This window comes from Pseudorca crassidens, chromosome 19 (genome assembly GCF_039906515.1).
Source record: "Pseudorca crassidens isolate mPseCra1 chromosome 19, mPseCra1.hap1, whole genome shotgun sequence".
Lineage (NCBI taxonomy): Eukaryota > Metazoa > Chordata > Mammalia > Artiodactyla > Delphinidae > Pseudorca > Pseudorca crassidens.
The window spans coordinates 47,005,726-47,022,446 of NC_090314.1; the positions used below are offsets into that span (position 1 = coordinate 47,005,726).

Sequence of the window (16,721 nt, forward strand, 5' to 3'; positions counted from 1 at the left end):
GCTGTGGGGGGCCGGCAGCAGGGCTGCAGGGCAGAGCAGGGCTGGAGATGGGATTTGTCATGTGGCCACTGCTGGGGGTGGCTGGGTATCCCAAGATGATCAGTGATAAGAAGCAAGTTGTGTCTTGTCCAAGGCTACTTCCTGCCCCCTTCCCCCAGCCCCAGCCTCTGCCGAACAGATCAGAGTCCACTCTGGGGAAAGCCACAGCAGTTGTCTTTATTTATGTCAGTGACTAAAGGCAGCAATGGTGCCCCGAAGGTTAGCAGCAGTGGGTGGCAGGAGGGAGTAGGGGAAGGGCACCAGTCTTGGAAAGAGGGAGGGACTCCTACTTCTCCCTCCCTCTGCCTTAGAGGGAGATGGGGACCCTGGAGCGGGCCTCTGAGCTCCACTCGTGGGCACTGATCATCTCGTGCCCGCCAATCTTCCCGTGGGCCGCAGAACAGGTGCTCGAGGTGAAAGTCTCTGCCCCAAGCTGTCCTGCCTCTAGGCTTCAGGAACACAAACCAGTGTCTTCACTCTGCGTGCGTCTCGGGTTCCCAAATTATGAAATAGGGTGCTACCTACAACACGGGGGTACGTTTTGTATTTGACTACGAGGGGACAACAGGGGCCTTGGCTTAGAGAGCAGCGGTCACTGTGGGGAGGAGGGGCTCGGGCGTGCAGCAGAGGCTTTGCCTAGCAGTATTTGCTGGGGTCAGGCGGCAGCTGCAGCGGCTCCCAGGCCTGGGTGGACAGGGATTACGCAGCCAGGAGAGGGCCTTTAGAGGTGGGACAAAGTGGGCCCTGCCCCCAGGACCAGCAGCCTCTTTCTTTCCTGTTTCACCATCTTCAAGAGGATGAGTCACTTTCCTGATTCCCACGACCCAGAGGCCAAGTGTAACTGCTCACTCACAGCCCCCCACTCTGATGTCTGGCCTCATCCCAACCGCCTCCTCTACCATCTCTACCTGCCCCCCCTCCGGCCTGTATGGGGTGGGGGGAGTCCTCCTGGGCTTGACCTCTCTGTGCCCACAGCTCGGGGCCAGGCCCCCTTCTACTCCCTCCCAGCACCCCTTCCCTCACCACTTACACTGTAGTTCCCCCAAATGCTGAGAATCAAGCTCCCACGGGCCCACGGCATGCCCACGTGGCAGCTCAGTGGGGCTGAGCCGCTTGAACCGTCACTCAGGAGGCCCCTCTGCAATCTGGGCAGCCCAGGAATTCTGTCTGGCGACTACCCCAGGTGGCAGGATAGCCCCACCCATCCTCAGACTGGTCAGAGTCAGTCTAGAAGAATAAGCCCCTGGCCAAGGCCTCCTTGCCTGTGGGGATTCCCCTGCCTGTCTCAGAGTCTCGGATTTCCTCCACCAGCCTGAGGAAATTCAAAGGCCCCATTCCCAGATACCCCCAGACACCTCTGGCTCTGGCAACAGTTGCCATGACAACAGGGATTCGGGATGCGGAGGGTGATTTATTAGGTCTCCCTGCCCTCCCCAACTTCTCTCCTCCCTCCCAATTCTAACCCAGGCTGCTGGCCATGCCCCTCCAGGCTGCCCCTTTGGAGTGAGTGCCCTGTTAGAGTTGCTGGGTGCTGGGTGGGTGCTGTCTGACAGGCTTAATGCTGATGGAGCCTAGGGCAGCAAGCTGACATAGAGACTGAGGGGGAAAAGGAGCAGCTGGGGTGGGTGGGAACTCAAGTCTGGGGAAATTAACTAGCAGAGGAGAGGCAACTACCCCAACTCCTGCTGCAGGCCCCTCATACTGTGGGGCAGGGACCACCAGGTGGGTCCTGCCTCACATCACATCCTTGTGCTCCTGCTTGGACTCCTTAATGACCTGCAGGGGACAGAGAAGGTGCCACGGTTAGGTTAGGAGCTCACACAGACTCCAGGTCCACCACAGCTAGGCTATGGACCTAGACAAGTCCCCCGCCTTCCTGGGTCATCTTTTCTATGATAGTAGCCGGAACACCCCCATGCAGCAGTCAGAGGGGGAGATGAGGTAACACGGGCAAACAACTAGCACCGTGCCTGGCACATGGTGAGCTGATCTTGTAAGATTAGCTGGTACTGTTGCTGGTGTGATGGGGAGGGGGTTATGACCAATCCCCCCATCCCATTCTTCTGCCAGGTTCCTTTCACCAAGCTGCAAGTTGAAAGTTGGGAGTGAAAGCTACTAACTTTAATTTTCTTTCTCTCTCCCCCAGGCCTGGCATGGGGGCACCTGAGTCTGAGGGTGAGACAGGGAGAAAGCTGGAGTCAGGACCCCATCCAGTGGTCTAGGCACCCAGGATCCCCTTAGAACTGCCAGTGGAGGGGCTGGGGAAATGAATTACATCCGGGTTCCTTCCCCTCTTGCAGAGCCTCCCAGAGGAGCTCTTTGCGAATTATCAACAACCTTCTATGTACCAGTCAAGCTTTCTTCCAGAGTCTGCTGGGGCCAGAATCTGGGATCCACCCTCCTCACCTCTCCGTCCCGCATCTCCACGGTCTTCACCACGATGTTCCTCTTGAGGTGGCCTTCTGTCACGGAATTGGTGTCCAGGCTGGTTTCTGCAGGCATGAGGAGAGGAGGCCTCCATGGGCTTTCAGGGCACTAGACATCCTCTCCCACCCTCGGTTTCACCATGAAAGCCCCAATCATGAGTACAAAAGCCTAGCCAATCAGGCAGAGAGGGCATAGGCTCTTCCAAAGGGGCTGGCAACCTCCTAAGTCCCCATGGTGCTGGGCAAGTCCTTGCTGCCCTGCTCACTCTCCTGGCCTGGCTGCACTTCAGCCCCTCTGCAAGCCCTCACCTGGCCCCCGGCTTCCTGACGACCCAGCGCCGTGCCAAGGAAGGAGCATGTGGGTTTTGAAGTCAGGCAGGCCAGAACTTGAGTCCCAGCTCAGCCACGTGACTGTGGGCAAGTTAATTTACCTCTTCCAGCCTCAGTGTCCTCATCTGCAAAATGGGGATGCTGTTGTCTACTTTTCTACGTGGGAGTGAGGAGTCAGTTAACTGAAATAATGTTTGTTAAACAACGGGCACATATTAGTGCTCAATACACGTGGGTCCCTTTCCTGTCCCCCTTCCTCTTTCCTACTTCTCTCTGCCTCTTCTCTGGGCCCTAGTGACCCTTTTCTATCTGGCATTTGGCAGTATTGCCTCTACCTGGTCTGCCTGGTTAACCCTTCTGATGCTGAACTAAGCCCTGGGACATGCATAGCTAGTGTTCCTAAATTTCTAGCCCAAAAGAAAGAAGAATTTATTTTTCCTTAGCTAAGAATCATTTGAGGGCCACATACACTCTCTTTTCCCCTCCTCAGAGAGAAAAATACAACATGTCACACTCACTAATATTTAAAATTAAGAGCAGGGGACATAAAACTTTATTCACTCCAAGAGCAGCAGTCCAGGGGGAAATAACCCTCTAGGTTGAATCATCACTGAGCTGAGCAATGGAGCCTCAGGGACAGACGAATCAGGCAGAGAGCCTGGCCGCCGGGCACAGCGAGACCCTAGGGGCCCTCCCAGTGATGGGAAAGAGGTGAGGCAGAGGCTGGCATTTGCTCAGAGGCCCCAGAGTATCTCATCTGCGCATCCGAGGACTGATCACCTTGAACACCGGCCAACTCTGCTACTTTAACCTACATTTACCCTGTGCCAGGTCCTGGGCTGGGTGCTGAGGTTGCTGGGAAAATGACACAGGCTTGGCCCTTTAAGGAAACCTGGGAGGAGGAGGGAGCCCAAGAGGATGGGGAAAGTGGGCTTGGTGAGGCTCGCTCCCTATCAAGCTGGGAAGAGCACCGTGTCTAGAAGGCAGGCAGAGCAGGCAGCTAACCGAGAGCCGAGCCGGCGGGGGCTCCATTTACAATCTGGTGAGCCTGTATTGGTATAACCTGTATTGTGAGGCTTTTGAGATGTCTTGTGACCTTGTGACCTTCCCCTTCTTTGGTGCTTTTGCCCCCTGTAGTGATAAGCAGTTAAAAAAAAAAACACAAACATCAAACACTTGGATGGGCAGAGCTTAATCAGGGATCTGCAGACAGGACAGAGGTTGAGACCATCACCCAGTTCTGCAATGGAATGGGGGGTGGGGATGGGGGTGTGGGGTGGGACAAAGGGCAGAGCAGGCTGCAAGCCCCACCTCGAATGCTCTGGGATGGTGTGTTCTGGCTAGAAGTTCTGCGGTGAATCATGAAGGTCCCCATGGAGAGCCCCAGGCCCGTTTGCCCTGGTCCTGGGCCCCAGGCCAGAACAGCAACCCACAGGCCTGGGGAAGGGGGCAGGAATCCAACACTCTGCCCACAAGACCCTGTTCTACTGACCTCGGATCTGCAGGTTGGAGAAGGTCTGCACAGGAATGGTGATGCTGAAAGACAGCAGAGAGAGAGAGGGGTGACCAGGCTGCCCGAGGGTATCCCCAGGCCAGGATTTCATGACAGCTTTGAGGCTTTTTTCCTTGCCAGGAAAGGCCGACCCCATCTTTTAGCTTCCCCAGCAGCAAACACACTCCTTGGAGCTACCAAAGCCGGCAAGGGGCCTGGATATTGTGAGGGGAACATCTCTTTTCAAAAGAGAGTGGATGCCTGGAGGATGGCAGAGGGGAAAGAAGAGTGGCGAAGAGAATTCCCAGGAGGCAGAAGACACTGGTCAGGGGAAAAGAAGTCCGATTTTTGTTGGGAGGGTGGGGAGTGAGCCTCAGTTTGGGAGGTTACCCGAGTCCTTACTCTGGGACCTAATCAACATGGGCTGAATTGAATCCGTTCACTCATTCATCAGACATTCATTGAATACCAACTGTGTGTCAGGCAAGCACTGTGCTGGGCACTGGGATAGGAGGGAGCTGGACGCAAGACTGAATGAGACAGTCCCTGAAGGGAGCAAAGCAACTCCAGGGAGGGGCCAGCAGGGAGGGCTGCTAGGCAGGCCTCACCGGTTCTCTTCGCCCTCCAGCAGCTTCCTGTAGGTGGCGATCTCGATATCCAGGGCCAGTTTAACGCTGAGCAGGTCCTGGTACTCCTGCAGGTGGCGGGCCATCTCGTCCTTGAGGCTCTGCCCCTCCTCTTCCAGCCGGGCCAGCGCCTCTAGGTAACTCGCCGCCTCCCGCGCGTGGCGCTCGTCCTGCTCCCGCATCTGCCTCTCCAGGGACTCGTTCTGTGGGTGGAGTCGGCTGGTTTCTCGAGGCCCCGCCCCGAGTAACTTCAGAGCTCCGCCCCCAGCCCTGGTCCCAGACCCTGGCCCTTTTCCAGCACCTCCTAGGGCGGCAGGTCCCGTCCTCCGATTCGCCAGCCTCCGCTCGCGGACCCCTTCCGCCCCGCCTCTGGCCCTGCCCGCGCTCACCGTGCCGCGCAAGGACTCCAGGTCGCAGGTTAAGGCCTGCAGCTGGCGCCGGTAGTCGTTGGCCTCGTGCTTGGCCTGGCGGAGCAGCTCCGCGTTGCGGGCAGCGGCGTCCGTCAAGTCCGCAAACTAAATGGGGAGAGGGCTTTATGCTGAGGGGAGGGCTGGGGACGCTTATGGCGGGAGCTGTGCGGGCCCGTGGGGAGGAAGATGTCTGGAGGATCAGGGAGATGGGCGGGACCCCAAGGTTGTTGTTCAGCTCACCCCAGCCAATGGCCCTGGGTGGGATTATTCGCAGCGACTGCGGCCCGTGGACCGGGGACACAGAAGACACTGCTACGCCTCTAGCACCTAGCACAATGACTGGTCAGGGAATGCAGGAATGAACAGTGTTTGCCGCGGAATCCAGAATCTCCAGCACTGGCAGCTCCATCCGCGTGACCGAACCCTGTCCTTCTCCACCTTACACAGGGGATTCTGGTGAGCAGAGCTCTGTATTCTAATAGCCCTGCTGCAGTGAAGCCCTCAGGGCTCCATCACGTCTTGCCCTGCTCAGAACCATCACTGGCTCCTGCCACTTACACTCCTCAGCTCCACGCCCTGGCCCAGGATCTCTGGGCCCCTACCTCTGTGCTTTTCGGCCGCTACTCAGGCTCTGTCCTGCACTCTGAACGCCCCTTTCCTCTTTACTTTATGTTCACAGGCTTCCAGTCCTGCCTGGCCCCAGTGCCCTCCCTTCTATGATATCCTTCCTGTCCCCACATTGTATATAAACTCTGCCCTGCTGTGTTCTCCGTAGACCTCATTATTGAGTGACATACATCTCCCTGGTCAGACATGTCTCTGTATCCTGGGCAGAGCTGGAGATGTAGTAGATGCTCAATAACCCAGGATACAGACACATCAAGAATGCAGGCTTCCAAGTGAGATAGCTAGGGTTAGAAATCCAGCTCTACTGCTTAGGAGCTGTGTGACGTTGGGCAAGTTGGTTAACCTCTCTGGACTTTAGTTCTCTCATCTATCAAAGAACAGTACCTACTTCATGGTAAAATAATCCATGCAAAGCACAGGGCCTAATACACAACAGTGTTGGCTAATAGTAATAGCAATAAGTACTAATAAGTACTTATTGGAAATAATAGTGCCTGTGTAGCCCTGGGCAAGTCACCTCACTTCTCTGGTGAAGGTCAGTCACTCAGAGAGGATCCTCCCCCAGCTTCCTCCACCCTCCTTCCCCAGTTCTTTTGTATGGAGCCAGGAGGGCTGCCTGGAGGAGGCAGGCTGGCCCAAAGTCAGGGCTACCTTGGAGCGGTACCACTCCTCCGCCTCATGTATGTTGCTGGATGCCACTGCCTCGTACTGTGTCCGGATCTCTCTCAGGGCTGCTGTGAGGTCGGGCTTGGCCACATCCATCTCCACGTGGACCTGCTGCTGAGCCAGCTGCTCCTGGAGCTCCCGCACCTCCTGGCCAGGGTGAGAGAAGGGATGCCAGGGCTCAGGGACCAGGCTGCACCTGGGGTTTCCCCACAGCATCATGCCCTCTTCTGTCTGTCCCTCGGACACAGAAGTTGGCTAAGGGAGATGGGCATTCCTAGTTGGAGGAAATGGCATGGCCCAGGCTAAGGGAGGCGGGGGTAGTTTGGGGGTCTCATGGTGTCCTCCTCCCAGGCCTGGAAGGCAGGAGCGCTGAAAGTGTGCCTGTGTTCTCGTGGGAGAGTGACTGAGTCCTTGTGGTGTGGGTGTGCCTGTGGGTTCCCAGGTTCCCTGAGGCCCTGGATTCCGCATCCATTATCTGAAGTCAGAGCTCAGCGAGGGCAGGGGGTTTGTTCGTTTGTTTGTGTGTGTGTTTTTATGTATGGCTCTCATTTAAATGGAGACAGATGGCAGAGGGAATGGAGTCAGAGAGACTAACTGTGTGACCTTAGCAAGTTCTTTAACATCTCAGGGCTTCAGTGTCCTCCTCTGTGAAAAGGAGATAACACTGGAACGGTCCCTATCTCACACGGCTGTAGTGAAGAAAAACAGGAGGCAACGAGGCCCGTCGTAATTCTCAGTAAGTGGAGTGTGTGTCTGTGTGCATTTTATCAGGGGCGGGAGATGCTCTCTTGTCTATCATTTTGTACCCCGGCCGCACCACGAGGCATGTGAATTCCCCAGCCAGGGATGGACCCCGTGCTCCCTGCAGTGGATGCACACAGTCCTAACCACTGGACCACCAGGGAAGGCCCTGTCTTTATCTCTATCTCCCTTAGTCTCTCTCTGTATCTCTCTCTGTCTTTTCTCTCTCATTTTCTTTCTCTCTCTGTCAGTCTGTCTCCTCTCTATGTCTGAATATCTCTGTCTCAGTCTCTGTCTCTCTGTCTCTTTTCCTCAGTTCCACTCTCTGTTGGCCTTTCCTCCCTCTGCCCTGGCCTTACCTCCTCATGGATCTTCCTCCAGAACCGGATTTCCTCCTCCAGAGACTCAGTCTTCCTCTCCAGATCCAGACGGCCCAGGGTGGCTTCATCTGCCTCCTGGAGTAGGGAGGAAGCAAAGGGCCCCTCTGACCCCAGACTCCTCCTCCCCACTCCCTAGTCTTATCTGATCCCTCCTTTTGTGGCTGCCGGGAGCAGCACACTGCTCTGGAGGGCTGGGCTTGGGGGCTGTGTTTGGGTGGGCTGCCATCAACACTTCCCCCCCCCCCGGCCCCTCCCCTCTACCACCCTGACCTGTCGATAGGCAGCCAGGTTGTTCTCAGCCTCCAGCCTCAGGTTGGTTTCATCCTGGAGCCTGGGGTAGGGGGACACATTCCTGGGTCCGGGCTCTTCTGAGGACTATTGGACCCCTGCCCTAACCTCCCTGGAGGTGGCTGCCAGAGAACCGCCCCCGCTCCCTCCCAGGACCAATGTGAGTGGCAAGAGGAGTGAGGGGCAGATGGACTTGGCCAGGTGGGTGAGCAGACAAGGGCCTTTGCTCTAACTCATTACCAAGGTGCCTTATCAGGGTTGCTGCACCTGCTCCTGCTCACACAGGCGCTTCCACCAATGTACACTCACTGCTGCACACACACCACACACACGCACACACACCACACACACCACATACACACCACACACACACACCACACACCACACACACACACCACACACACCACACACACCACATACACACCACACACACACCACACACCACATACACACCACACACACACACCACACACCACACACACACACCACACACACACACCACATACACACCACACACACCACACACACACCACACACACACCACACACACACACACCACACACCACACACACCACACACACACCACACACACACCACACCACACACACACACCACACACACACCACACACCACACACACACACCACACACCACACACACACACCACACACACACCACACACCACACACACACCACACACACACACCACACACACACACCCCACACACCACACACACACCACACACAAACCACACACACCACACACACACCACACACACACCACACACACCACACACACCACACACACACCACACACACACCACACACCACACACACACCACACACCACACACCACACACACACCACACACCACACACACACCACACACCACACACCACACACACACCACACACACACACCACACACACCACACACACACCACACACACCACACACCACACACACACACCACACACACACCACACACCACACACACATACCACACACACCACACACACACCACACACACACACCACACACACCACACACACACACACACACCACACACACACCACACACCACACACACACCACACACCACACACCACACACACACCACACACCACACACACACCACACACCACACACACACCACACACACACACCACACACACCACACACACACCACACACACACCACACACCACACACACACACCACACACACACCACACACCACACACACATACCACACACACCACACACACCACACACACACCACACACACCACACACACACCACACACACACACACCACACACCACACACACACACCACACACACACACCACACACAAACCACATACCACACACACACCACACACACCACACACACCACACACACACCGCACACCACACACACACCACACACACCACACACACACACCCCACACACCACACACACACACCACACACACCCACACACCCACACACACACACACACCACACACACACCACACACACACACCACACACACACCACACACACACACACACACCACACACACACACACACACACACACACACACACACACACACACGGCCTCCCGCACTTGAAGTCACACAGGCATGCCCTGCCAGCCCAGCAAGGACCATGCCCTTGGGGTTTCCTCTGACCTTTGGAAATGGGTTTTATTAAGATCTCCGCTTTACAGCTGTGCAAGTTGAAGTGTCTTGACTAGGGTCATAAGCTGGTGACAGGCAGAGTCTCCTGTATTCTGAAGCCGGTATTCTGCCTGCTCTTTCCCTCTCTTCCTGTAGCCCCAGCCCAGTCCTCCTGGTACATACCAATCTTCCCTTCCGGTTCCCCCTCTAGACAGACCCAGGCTCAGAATAGGTGCGCTCCCCGACCGCAGTAACAAGGCCCTGCAGTGAGTGAGACGCAGAGACCCTCCCCGCTGGGGGTCCGTGACTGTCCCACACAGCTTTCCCCAGCGGGGAGGCGCTGAGAGTACCTGAAGGTCTTTGGGAATCCGATCCCTGAGATCCTGGGCTTCCTCCCAGGCCCACCCTCATCTTGGGGAGCAAGGGCCACCCTCTCCTCCCAGAGGTGGGAAACTGGGGAGCAGGGAGGCAGAGCCCCTGCCCGAGACCCTGCAGGCCTGCAGGTGCTCCCTCTCTGGGGGTGGGGGGCGGCTCAGTGCTCCCTGTTCGTGACGCCCCTCTGCGGCCCCCTCCTCACTTCTGCCTCAGGGTGCCCAGGTCCTGCGCCAGATTGTCCCTCTCCACCTCGAGCCGGGCGCTGTTGGCGGTAAGTTGGTCAAGCCGCAGCCGCAGCTCGCGCAGCTCCGCCTGGTAGACGTCGGCAAGCTTGGTGGGCTCCTTGGCCCGCAGCTGGTTCAGCTCGGCAGCCAGCGCCTTGTTCTGCTGTTCCAGGAAGCGCACCTTCTCGATGTAGCTGGCGAAGCGGTCATTGAGCTCCATCATCTCCGCCCGCTCACTGGCCCGGGTCTCCTTGAAGCTGGAGTTGAGCGCCCCGGCCAAGGAGAAGTCCACCCGGGCCGGGAGTGCAGGCGGCATTCGAGCCAGGGACAGGCGGGTGCCAGGACCCAGGCGGCGGCCCCCCACCCCCATCTCTGAGGAGGAGACATAGGAGCGGCGAGCCACTGAGGTGACCCGTCTCCTCTCCATCCTGTCCTGGCTCTGCCTGCTCCTGGGATGTGCTGCCTTTATGGAGGAGGACCTGGCCTGGCCCGGCCCAGGCTGCCCCTGGCAACACCCCCTGGCATAGCCTAAGTGGGTGGGGCTGGGCTGTAGCCCAGCCATGGGGAGAGTGCCTCTCATGCCCACAGAGGTCACTGTGCCCAGAGACAGGGCCTCCTGAGCATGCCAGCCCCAGCCTGGCTCCAGACAGAGGTGCTAGTGGGCAGTTCCCAGGGCCGATGCTGCGTCTGGGGCCCTGACCACTGGACAAGGAGACCCTTTCACTGGGACGGTGGGTCAAGGAAGGGCTGGACCAGATGACCTCTGACCTGTCTTCTAACTTTTAGATCCTATGACCCAGGCCTTTCCTCACTCAGCATTCTCAGGCACACTCAGTGCCTGTTAGATGCTGGGAATCTGGTGGAAGACAAACCTGTTCCACATCTTCAAGGAACAGCCTATGTTACAGTTTCCTGCCAGCCTCATTCCCAACAGATTCCTGGAGTCCTCCCCTCTGAATACAGGTGTTCTGCATTCCTGCTTTCTCCCCATCTGCAGGTGCGGGGCTGTGGGCCGGAATTAGAACCCGCCCTTTGTCTGGAGGGTCAGTCAATTGAGGCCTATGTCTAGCAGTGGGGGAATGATGGAAGGAACGTGGAGCCCCTTACAGGGTAAGTGGGGGCAGGCGCTGTACTCTCTGGCCCTCCCCCTGGGTCACCCTTAAGCCCCAGCCTCAGCCTCATCGGGCTCACCCCTCCCTTGCCCAGCCTCCCCACACCCCCTCCCAGAGCGCAGGCCTTGACAGCTCCACAAAGCACTTATGAATGAGCTGGCTGTCCCAACTCCCATCTTTGTTCCTGTAACACCCCGTTTCCCTGGCCACCTCACTCTCACACTGGAGATTTATCTCCTTCAAGTTCCCACGCATCGAGCTGAGAAGCTGGGAAAGGCTTCTGGGGAATCGGTGGGTTTGGGAACCTAGGAGCCGGTGGGTTTGAACTGGGAGCCTGGGGCCTGTGCCCTGTTGCCCCTTGAGATTTCAGATCCAATCACACCTTCTATCTGGTCCCCTGGGGTCCTGCCCAGGCCCTTCACCCATCTGTGTCCCTGGACTTCTGGGAAGTGGGCAGCCTTCCTCTCCTGCCCCCCCCCCCGCACCGCCCCACTGCCCACTGCCCACGCCTGGGCCTCTGATGCCTTTTCCCGAGCACTTGCTGAATGGAGCCTTGTTCTCCACTGCCGGTGAGGGTGTCGCGTGGCAAGGGCAGCCCTTGCAGGGGGCTGTGCTGTTTTTATCCCAAGATGCCAGCCTGTTGGGTGGGGTGCAGCCCAAGCCCCTTGCTCAAAGAGCTTCTCGGAAAGCATCTGATGGGGGCTGGGGTGCAGCAGGGAGCAGGCTCTGTGCCCACCCCTGACCATTGTGTTTGTGCCAAGGTGAGTCATTCAGTGGGCACAAGGGGAAGCCCTGGGGGTAGCGCAGCACTGCCAGGTCTCCAGCTCTGCAGACAGGGTCTGGCTACTCGCCTCCTCTCCAGCTGTCAGAGCCAGCGCAGCCCCTGAGCTCCTGTCTGGGCAATGCCCTCTCGTCCACGCCAGGGGAGATGCTTTTCATTCGGGCAGGTTACAGGCTGCTCGCCAAGACTTCCCCGTGAGTCCCAAGCAGAGAGAGGAGGTGAGAATCCCTAATTCTTTAGCAGAGTCTGACCCTGGGCCTGAGCAGTATCATGGGGAGGGGAATCTTGAATCTTGAGGAGGGGGCACCCAGTCACTTGATCCTGCTGTGGGTTGAGGGGCCGGGGAAGGATGGGGGCGGGGAGTGACATTAAAGGAAGAACAAGACTGGGGACAAACCCTTGCCCCAACTCCTCTCCGTGGCTTGGAGAGGCTGCCCTTCCAGCTTGCAGGGCAAGTCACAGTGTGTGGCCTTCTCTCTTTGTACAAGTGAAATCTAGTTGAAATGAGCGCAAAGCGGAACTGGAGGGAAAAGATGTAATAGAGCAGGAAGGGCTTGTCAGGGACTCTCAGTAATTGTGTCTGGGAGACAGAGGCTCAGCTCGTTTCAGCAGCAGCAGATGAGACCCCCTCTTTAACCCCTTCAGCCACTCGCTGGGCCCCTGTCACCCACCCAGGCCCTCTCCCTCCATCTTCAACTCCCATCCAACCTTCAGACCCAGCTCCACACTCAGCCCTTAACTATCTGAAGTTGTCCACACAGCAAAGCAAAGAAATAGATAGACTCAGTCATGGTTGTTTGTCAAACCTTCATTATTTTTTATTATACCTTCATTGTAGAAAAATCAGCAAATACAGATAAGCAAAACAAAATTTAATTAGCTATAATTTTGCCACCTGGAGATATAAAATTACCGAATTTTTTTCTACACATATAAATTCAGTTTTTAAAAGTAGGCTCATGCTGTACAAATTATTTTGTAACTTGCTTTTTTTTACTAGACAATATGTTGTGAACATCTTTCCATATCAGTAAATATTTATCTACATCATCATTTTAACAGTTGCATGGTTTTCCATTACGTGCATTAATGTAACCAAGCCCTGTTGTTGGACAGTTATGTCCCCTCTCCCTCTGTTCTAGGTCACACCGTGATGCACATCTGCCTCAGGCAGACACAGCTCCCGGCCTCCACCTCTACCCGCCTCCTCCCAGCCTGACTCAGGCCCCATTCTCTGTGGCGCCTCCTCTCCTGCTTCCCCAATCTGAGGGCCTCATCATCCAAAGCCTCGGGCCAGTTCCTAGACTGACTTCCGGACTAGACGGCAGAACGCTGCGGGTCCCAAGAAGAGGATGCCTGGACACCCTTCCACACGGCCTTCGGCCAAGCTGCGCCCCACTGCAAGCTGAGTTGGGGACAAGATGACCTCCCACTCCCTGTGCCCATCTTCTACGTCAGAACTTGCCAGGATGCCCTCCTGCCTACAAGACCCAAGTTGATCCCAGGATAGATCAACACGTCACCCGGCCTCAACCTGCACGCAAAGTGCCCAGTGTTTTCCAAACCTGCCAGCCTCTAATTCAAGGGGCCCTTGTGTCCCTTGACTGCTGCCCACTGACTCCGCTTGTGCTCCTGCCACTCTCCCAGTGCCTGGCACAGCACGGTGGTCAACAAGAGTGAGTGGGATGGAGAGAACATGGATCTCTGACCATCCACTCAGTGACCCATCTCTGAGGAAGGAAACTGGCCACTAGATGGCAGTGCTGAGCTGACCAGGTCCGAGTGGCCGGGTGGACATAGCCCTTTGGAGGCAGGAAGAAAGTTGGTCTCACAGCTCTAGGCAGGCTTTCTAAAACCCAAATGTACATCACTTTGAGGGCTCACTAGAACTGCCTCTGACTGCTGTGGCAGTGCTGTCTAGGGGAGAGAGCAAGGCCATGGCCACTCAATAGCTGTATGATCTTGGATGACTCTGGAACCTTCGCTGAGTCTCCATTTCCCCATCTGTAAAATGAGGTCTAGACATATTTACTTCCAAGGTAGTTGTGAGATAAAAATCAGTGAAAAGCCGGACACAGCAGGTGCTCGACAAATCCTAGCTTCCATTTAATAACACCTACCAGGTGCTTCACCTGTTTCCATGTTAGCGCATCTGTGATGGGGTGGACCTGGGGGGCTGGGAGCTGGGTCTTCCAGGGGAGCGGCCATGTCCTGTTGACTCCATTGGGGTTGGGGCAGGGACAGCATGTGGGCAGGCCCCCCCTGCAAAGGGCAGTTACCTGGCAGTGTGGACAGGATGTGGGGAGGGGGCAGCACCCTTTGCCCCCAGATCACTAGTTGTTTGTGGCTTTGGGTCTCCCAGGGGACATGTGAGAGTTATGTCCCCCTGTTCTGGAGGAGACTCAGAGTACAGGCTGTCTCCCAGCCTGCTTGCTCTCCTCCCTGACTCCCACAGTGGGCTCTGTCGCTCCATCCTTGCCCTTCCCCAGCCCTTGTGGGCTTGAGACCCACAGCTCCATTGGCTTGAGAACCTCTTGGTGTGTCAGCATCTCCCATGGGTGCGAGTCTCTTCTGCACTTTAGCCTGAGGCTTCCCAAGGACAAGACCCCCTGAAGATGGGGTCCTCCCGTTGCTAGACCTATGTTTTCCATCAGACTGGGATGCACCTAAGGGTATGGTCTGTCTCCCCTTTCAGACTCAGGCACCCACAGGACAGGAGCTGCCCTTTCCCCTTGGATGGGAGCCAGCTAATGGGAGAACCCATGGTTCACTGTCAGCTGGGAGCTCCCTGAGCGCAGGGGTCTCCCCTTTCTGTTGGAGGACGGTTGGAGGATGGCTGCCTCCAGCCAGGGATGGTTCCTTCTCCGATCCTGAGCCTGTGTCCATCCAGCTCTGTCGGCTAAAAGCGCCCGACTCCTGTGGCTGCAGAAGGGCTCCTGGCTGAACCCCTGGACTCCTTCCCCTTCTCTTCCCCAGCCCCTCAGCCGTTGGAGGCACCAGCTCATTCACCTTCACAGACCCAGGGGCCAGGCTGCTGTGTTGGGGTTAATAAGCTCGGGGCCTTGCTCTACTCCTGCCTCCCCACCCAGCCAGGGGCCGCTCAAGCCTGCCCCCGGCCTCTAACCCTGAGACCAGCTCTTTAATTGCTTTCCTTGGTCTGCTCTGCTCCCTGCTCCCTTCTGTCTCCCTGCCTGACTGTGTCCCTTTGGGAGGGTGAGAGGCGGGGACCAGATGTGTCCCTGGAGGGAGGAGAGGGCTGACCGGCGGCCTGTTATTTCCAATCCAGTGGTCCTTCAAATGGGCAGGATGAGCCGGGGGTAGGGCTGCGGGTGAGCCCAGGGGAGCTCTGGGGTGAGCTAGAAAACACAGCCATGGTCTCCAGGCTCTTGGGTACGACTCTGGTCCCTTCCTCCACCCACAAACTCCATCCCAAGACTTTCTAGGTCCCTATTCACAAAAGAACTGTGGAGAAGGGGAAGATAGCCAGAAACTAGACTCTGTCTGGGAAGCAGGATCCCCCAAACCTAGCCAAGAGCCAAAGAGACATTCTGGGGGAAACGGGAGGCAGATGAGCAAGGGTCTGGGAGGCAGGATGCCTGAGTTAGCAGCTGCCAGGGAGGAAGGATCCCCATGGGGTGAGGATGTCCCCTGTGGGTGCCAAGCCGATGGCTGGCGGTGGGAGGACCCAGTGGGAAAAGCCCAGTCCCTTCCTCTTGACACATCCTAACACTGACGGAGGTTTGGTTTACTCTCAGGTGACAAGGACTCCATCCTGACTCTGTGTGAAGGGACCATGTCTTGTTCTGTGTCTGCAGCTCCTGACACTGAGCCTGATTCTCTGAACTGGGCAGGAATTTGTGCCCCCGGGGTGGAGCCCAGACCTGAGCTTCGGGGCCTGGAGTGGGTGCATAGAGCCTGGGAAGAGAGGACGTCTAAACTCCCTGAAGTAGAGGGAGGGGCTCTGCGTAGGCCCTCAAGGCGGAAGAGGCAGGCTGAAGCCGGGCGGGGGAACCTAGGGCAGTGGACGGGGGAGCCATCTATTGCCGCCTCTGGCGGATGACTCTATGTGAGAACAATCCAATCTCAGAGCCTCATCGCTGCCCACGGGGGTCAGCTGGGAGCCGGCCGTCAGCTCACTGCCCCCCTCAGCCCCTGCCAGCTCCCTGGACCAGCCAGGCTGCCCCCTTGTGAGCGGCCCATCTCAGCCCAACCTCCCGTGATTGAGGGCAGGAGCCACGTGTGCTTAACTCCATTGGCAGAGTCTTTGTACATTTAATGGGTCACCCGAGAGCACATTTCGCACCACGGAGCCACAAATGTTTGCTGAGCGAATGGTCAGCTGCAGAACATCCTTGTCAAGAGTGACCTCTTCCCCTTGCAAGCTGCCCCCAGCCCTCGTGCAACGGAGCCTGTTGGGCGAAGCTTGCCCTCCTGGCCCTGGTTACCAGCCACCTTGCCCTGTGCCTGCTGCCTCTGCGCTTGCAGGGGTGATGGTGACGATCAAATGAGATAATAGATGTGAGGGCCCCAGGAAATGAGGAACTTA

The 16,721-nt window shown here is 57.0% G+C and overlaps 1 protein-coding gene across 2 annotated transcripts; it reads right to left on the reverse strand.

The window, feature by feature from the left end:
• Window positions 1–197: 197 nt before the first annotated feature.
• On the reverse strand, window positions 198–10,743 carry GFAP (glial fibrillary acidic protein). 2 transcript variants are annotated; one of them, XM_067717651.1, is made up of 10 exons: window positions 10,261–10,743; window positions 8,008–8,068; window positions 7,717–7,812; window positions 6,602–6,763; window positions 5,303–5,428; window positions 4,896–5,116; window positions 4,288–4,331; window positions 3,801–3,926; window positions 2,446–2,531; window positions 198–1,815 (listed from the first exon to the last, which is right to left on the reverse strand). In XM_067717651.1, the coding sequence occupies exons 1-10, from the start codon at window positions 10,707–10,709 to the stop codon at window positions 1,774–1,776; spliced, it is 1,413 nt and encodes a 470-aa protein (XP_067573752.1). In that variant the 5' UTR covers window positions 10,710–10,743; the 3' UTR covers window positions 198–1,773. The 2 variants fall into 2 exon arrangements, with proteins under 2 accessions (XP_067573752.1, XP_067573753.1); XM_067717652.1 differs by lacking the exon at window positions 3,801–3,926 and having other exon boundaries at window positions 10,261–10,742.
• Window positions 10,744–16,721: the final 5,978 nt, after the last annotated feature.

What these genes read in the sequence shown, in the direction of transcription:
- GFAP (XM_067717651.1), bottom strand. Translation starts at nt 10,709, where the DNA reads ATGGAGAGGAGACGGGTCACCTCAGTGGCTCGCCGCTCCTATGTCTCC. An exon ending in GGAGGAAGATCCATGAGGAG is followed by an intron (nt 6,764 to 7,716) that starts GTAAGGCCAGGG and finishes CACCCTGGCCAG; the next exon opens with GAGGTGCGGGAGCTCCAGGA. An exon ending in CCCCGCCGGCTCGGCTCTCG is followed by an intron (nt 2,532 to 3,800) that starts GTTAGCTGCCTG and finishes TCATGCCTGCAG; the next exon opens with AAACCAGCCTGGACACCAAT.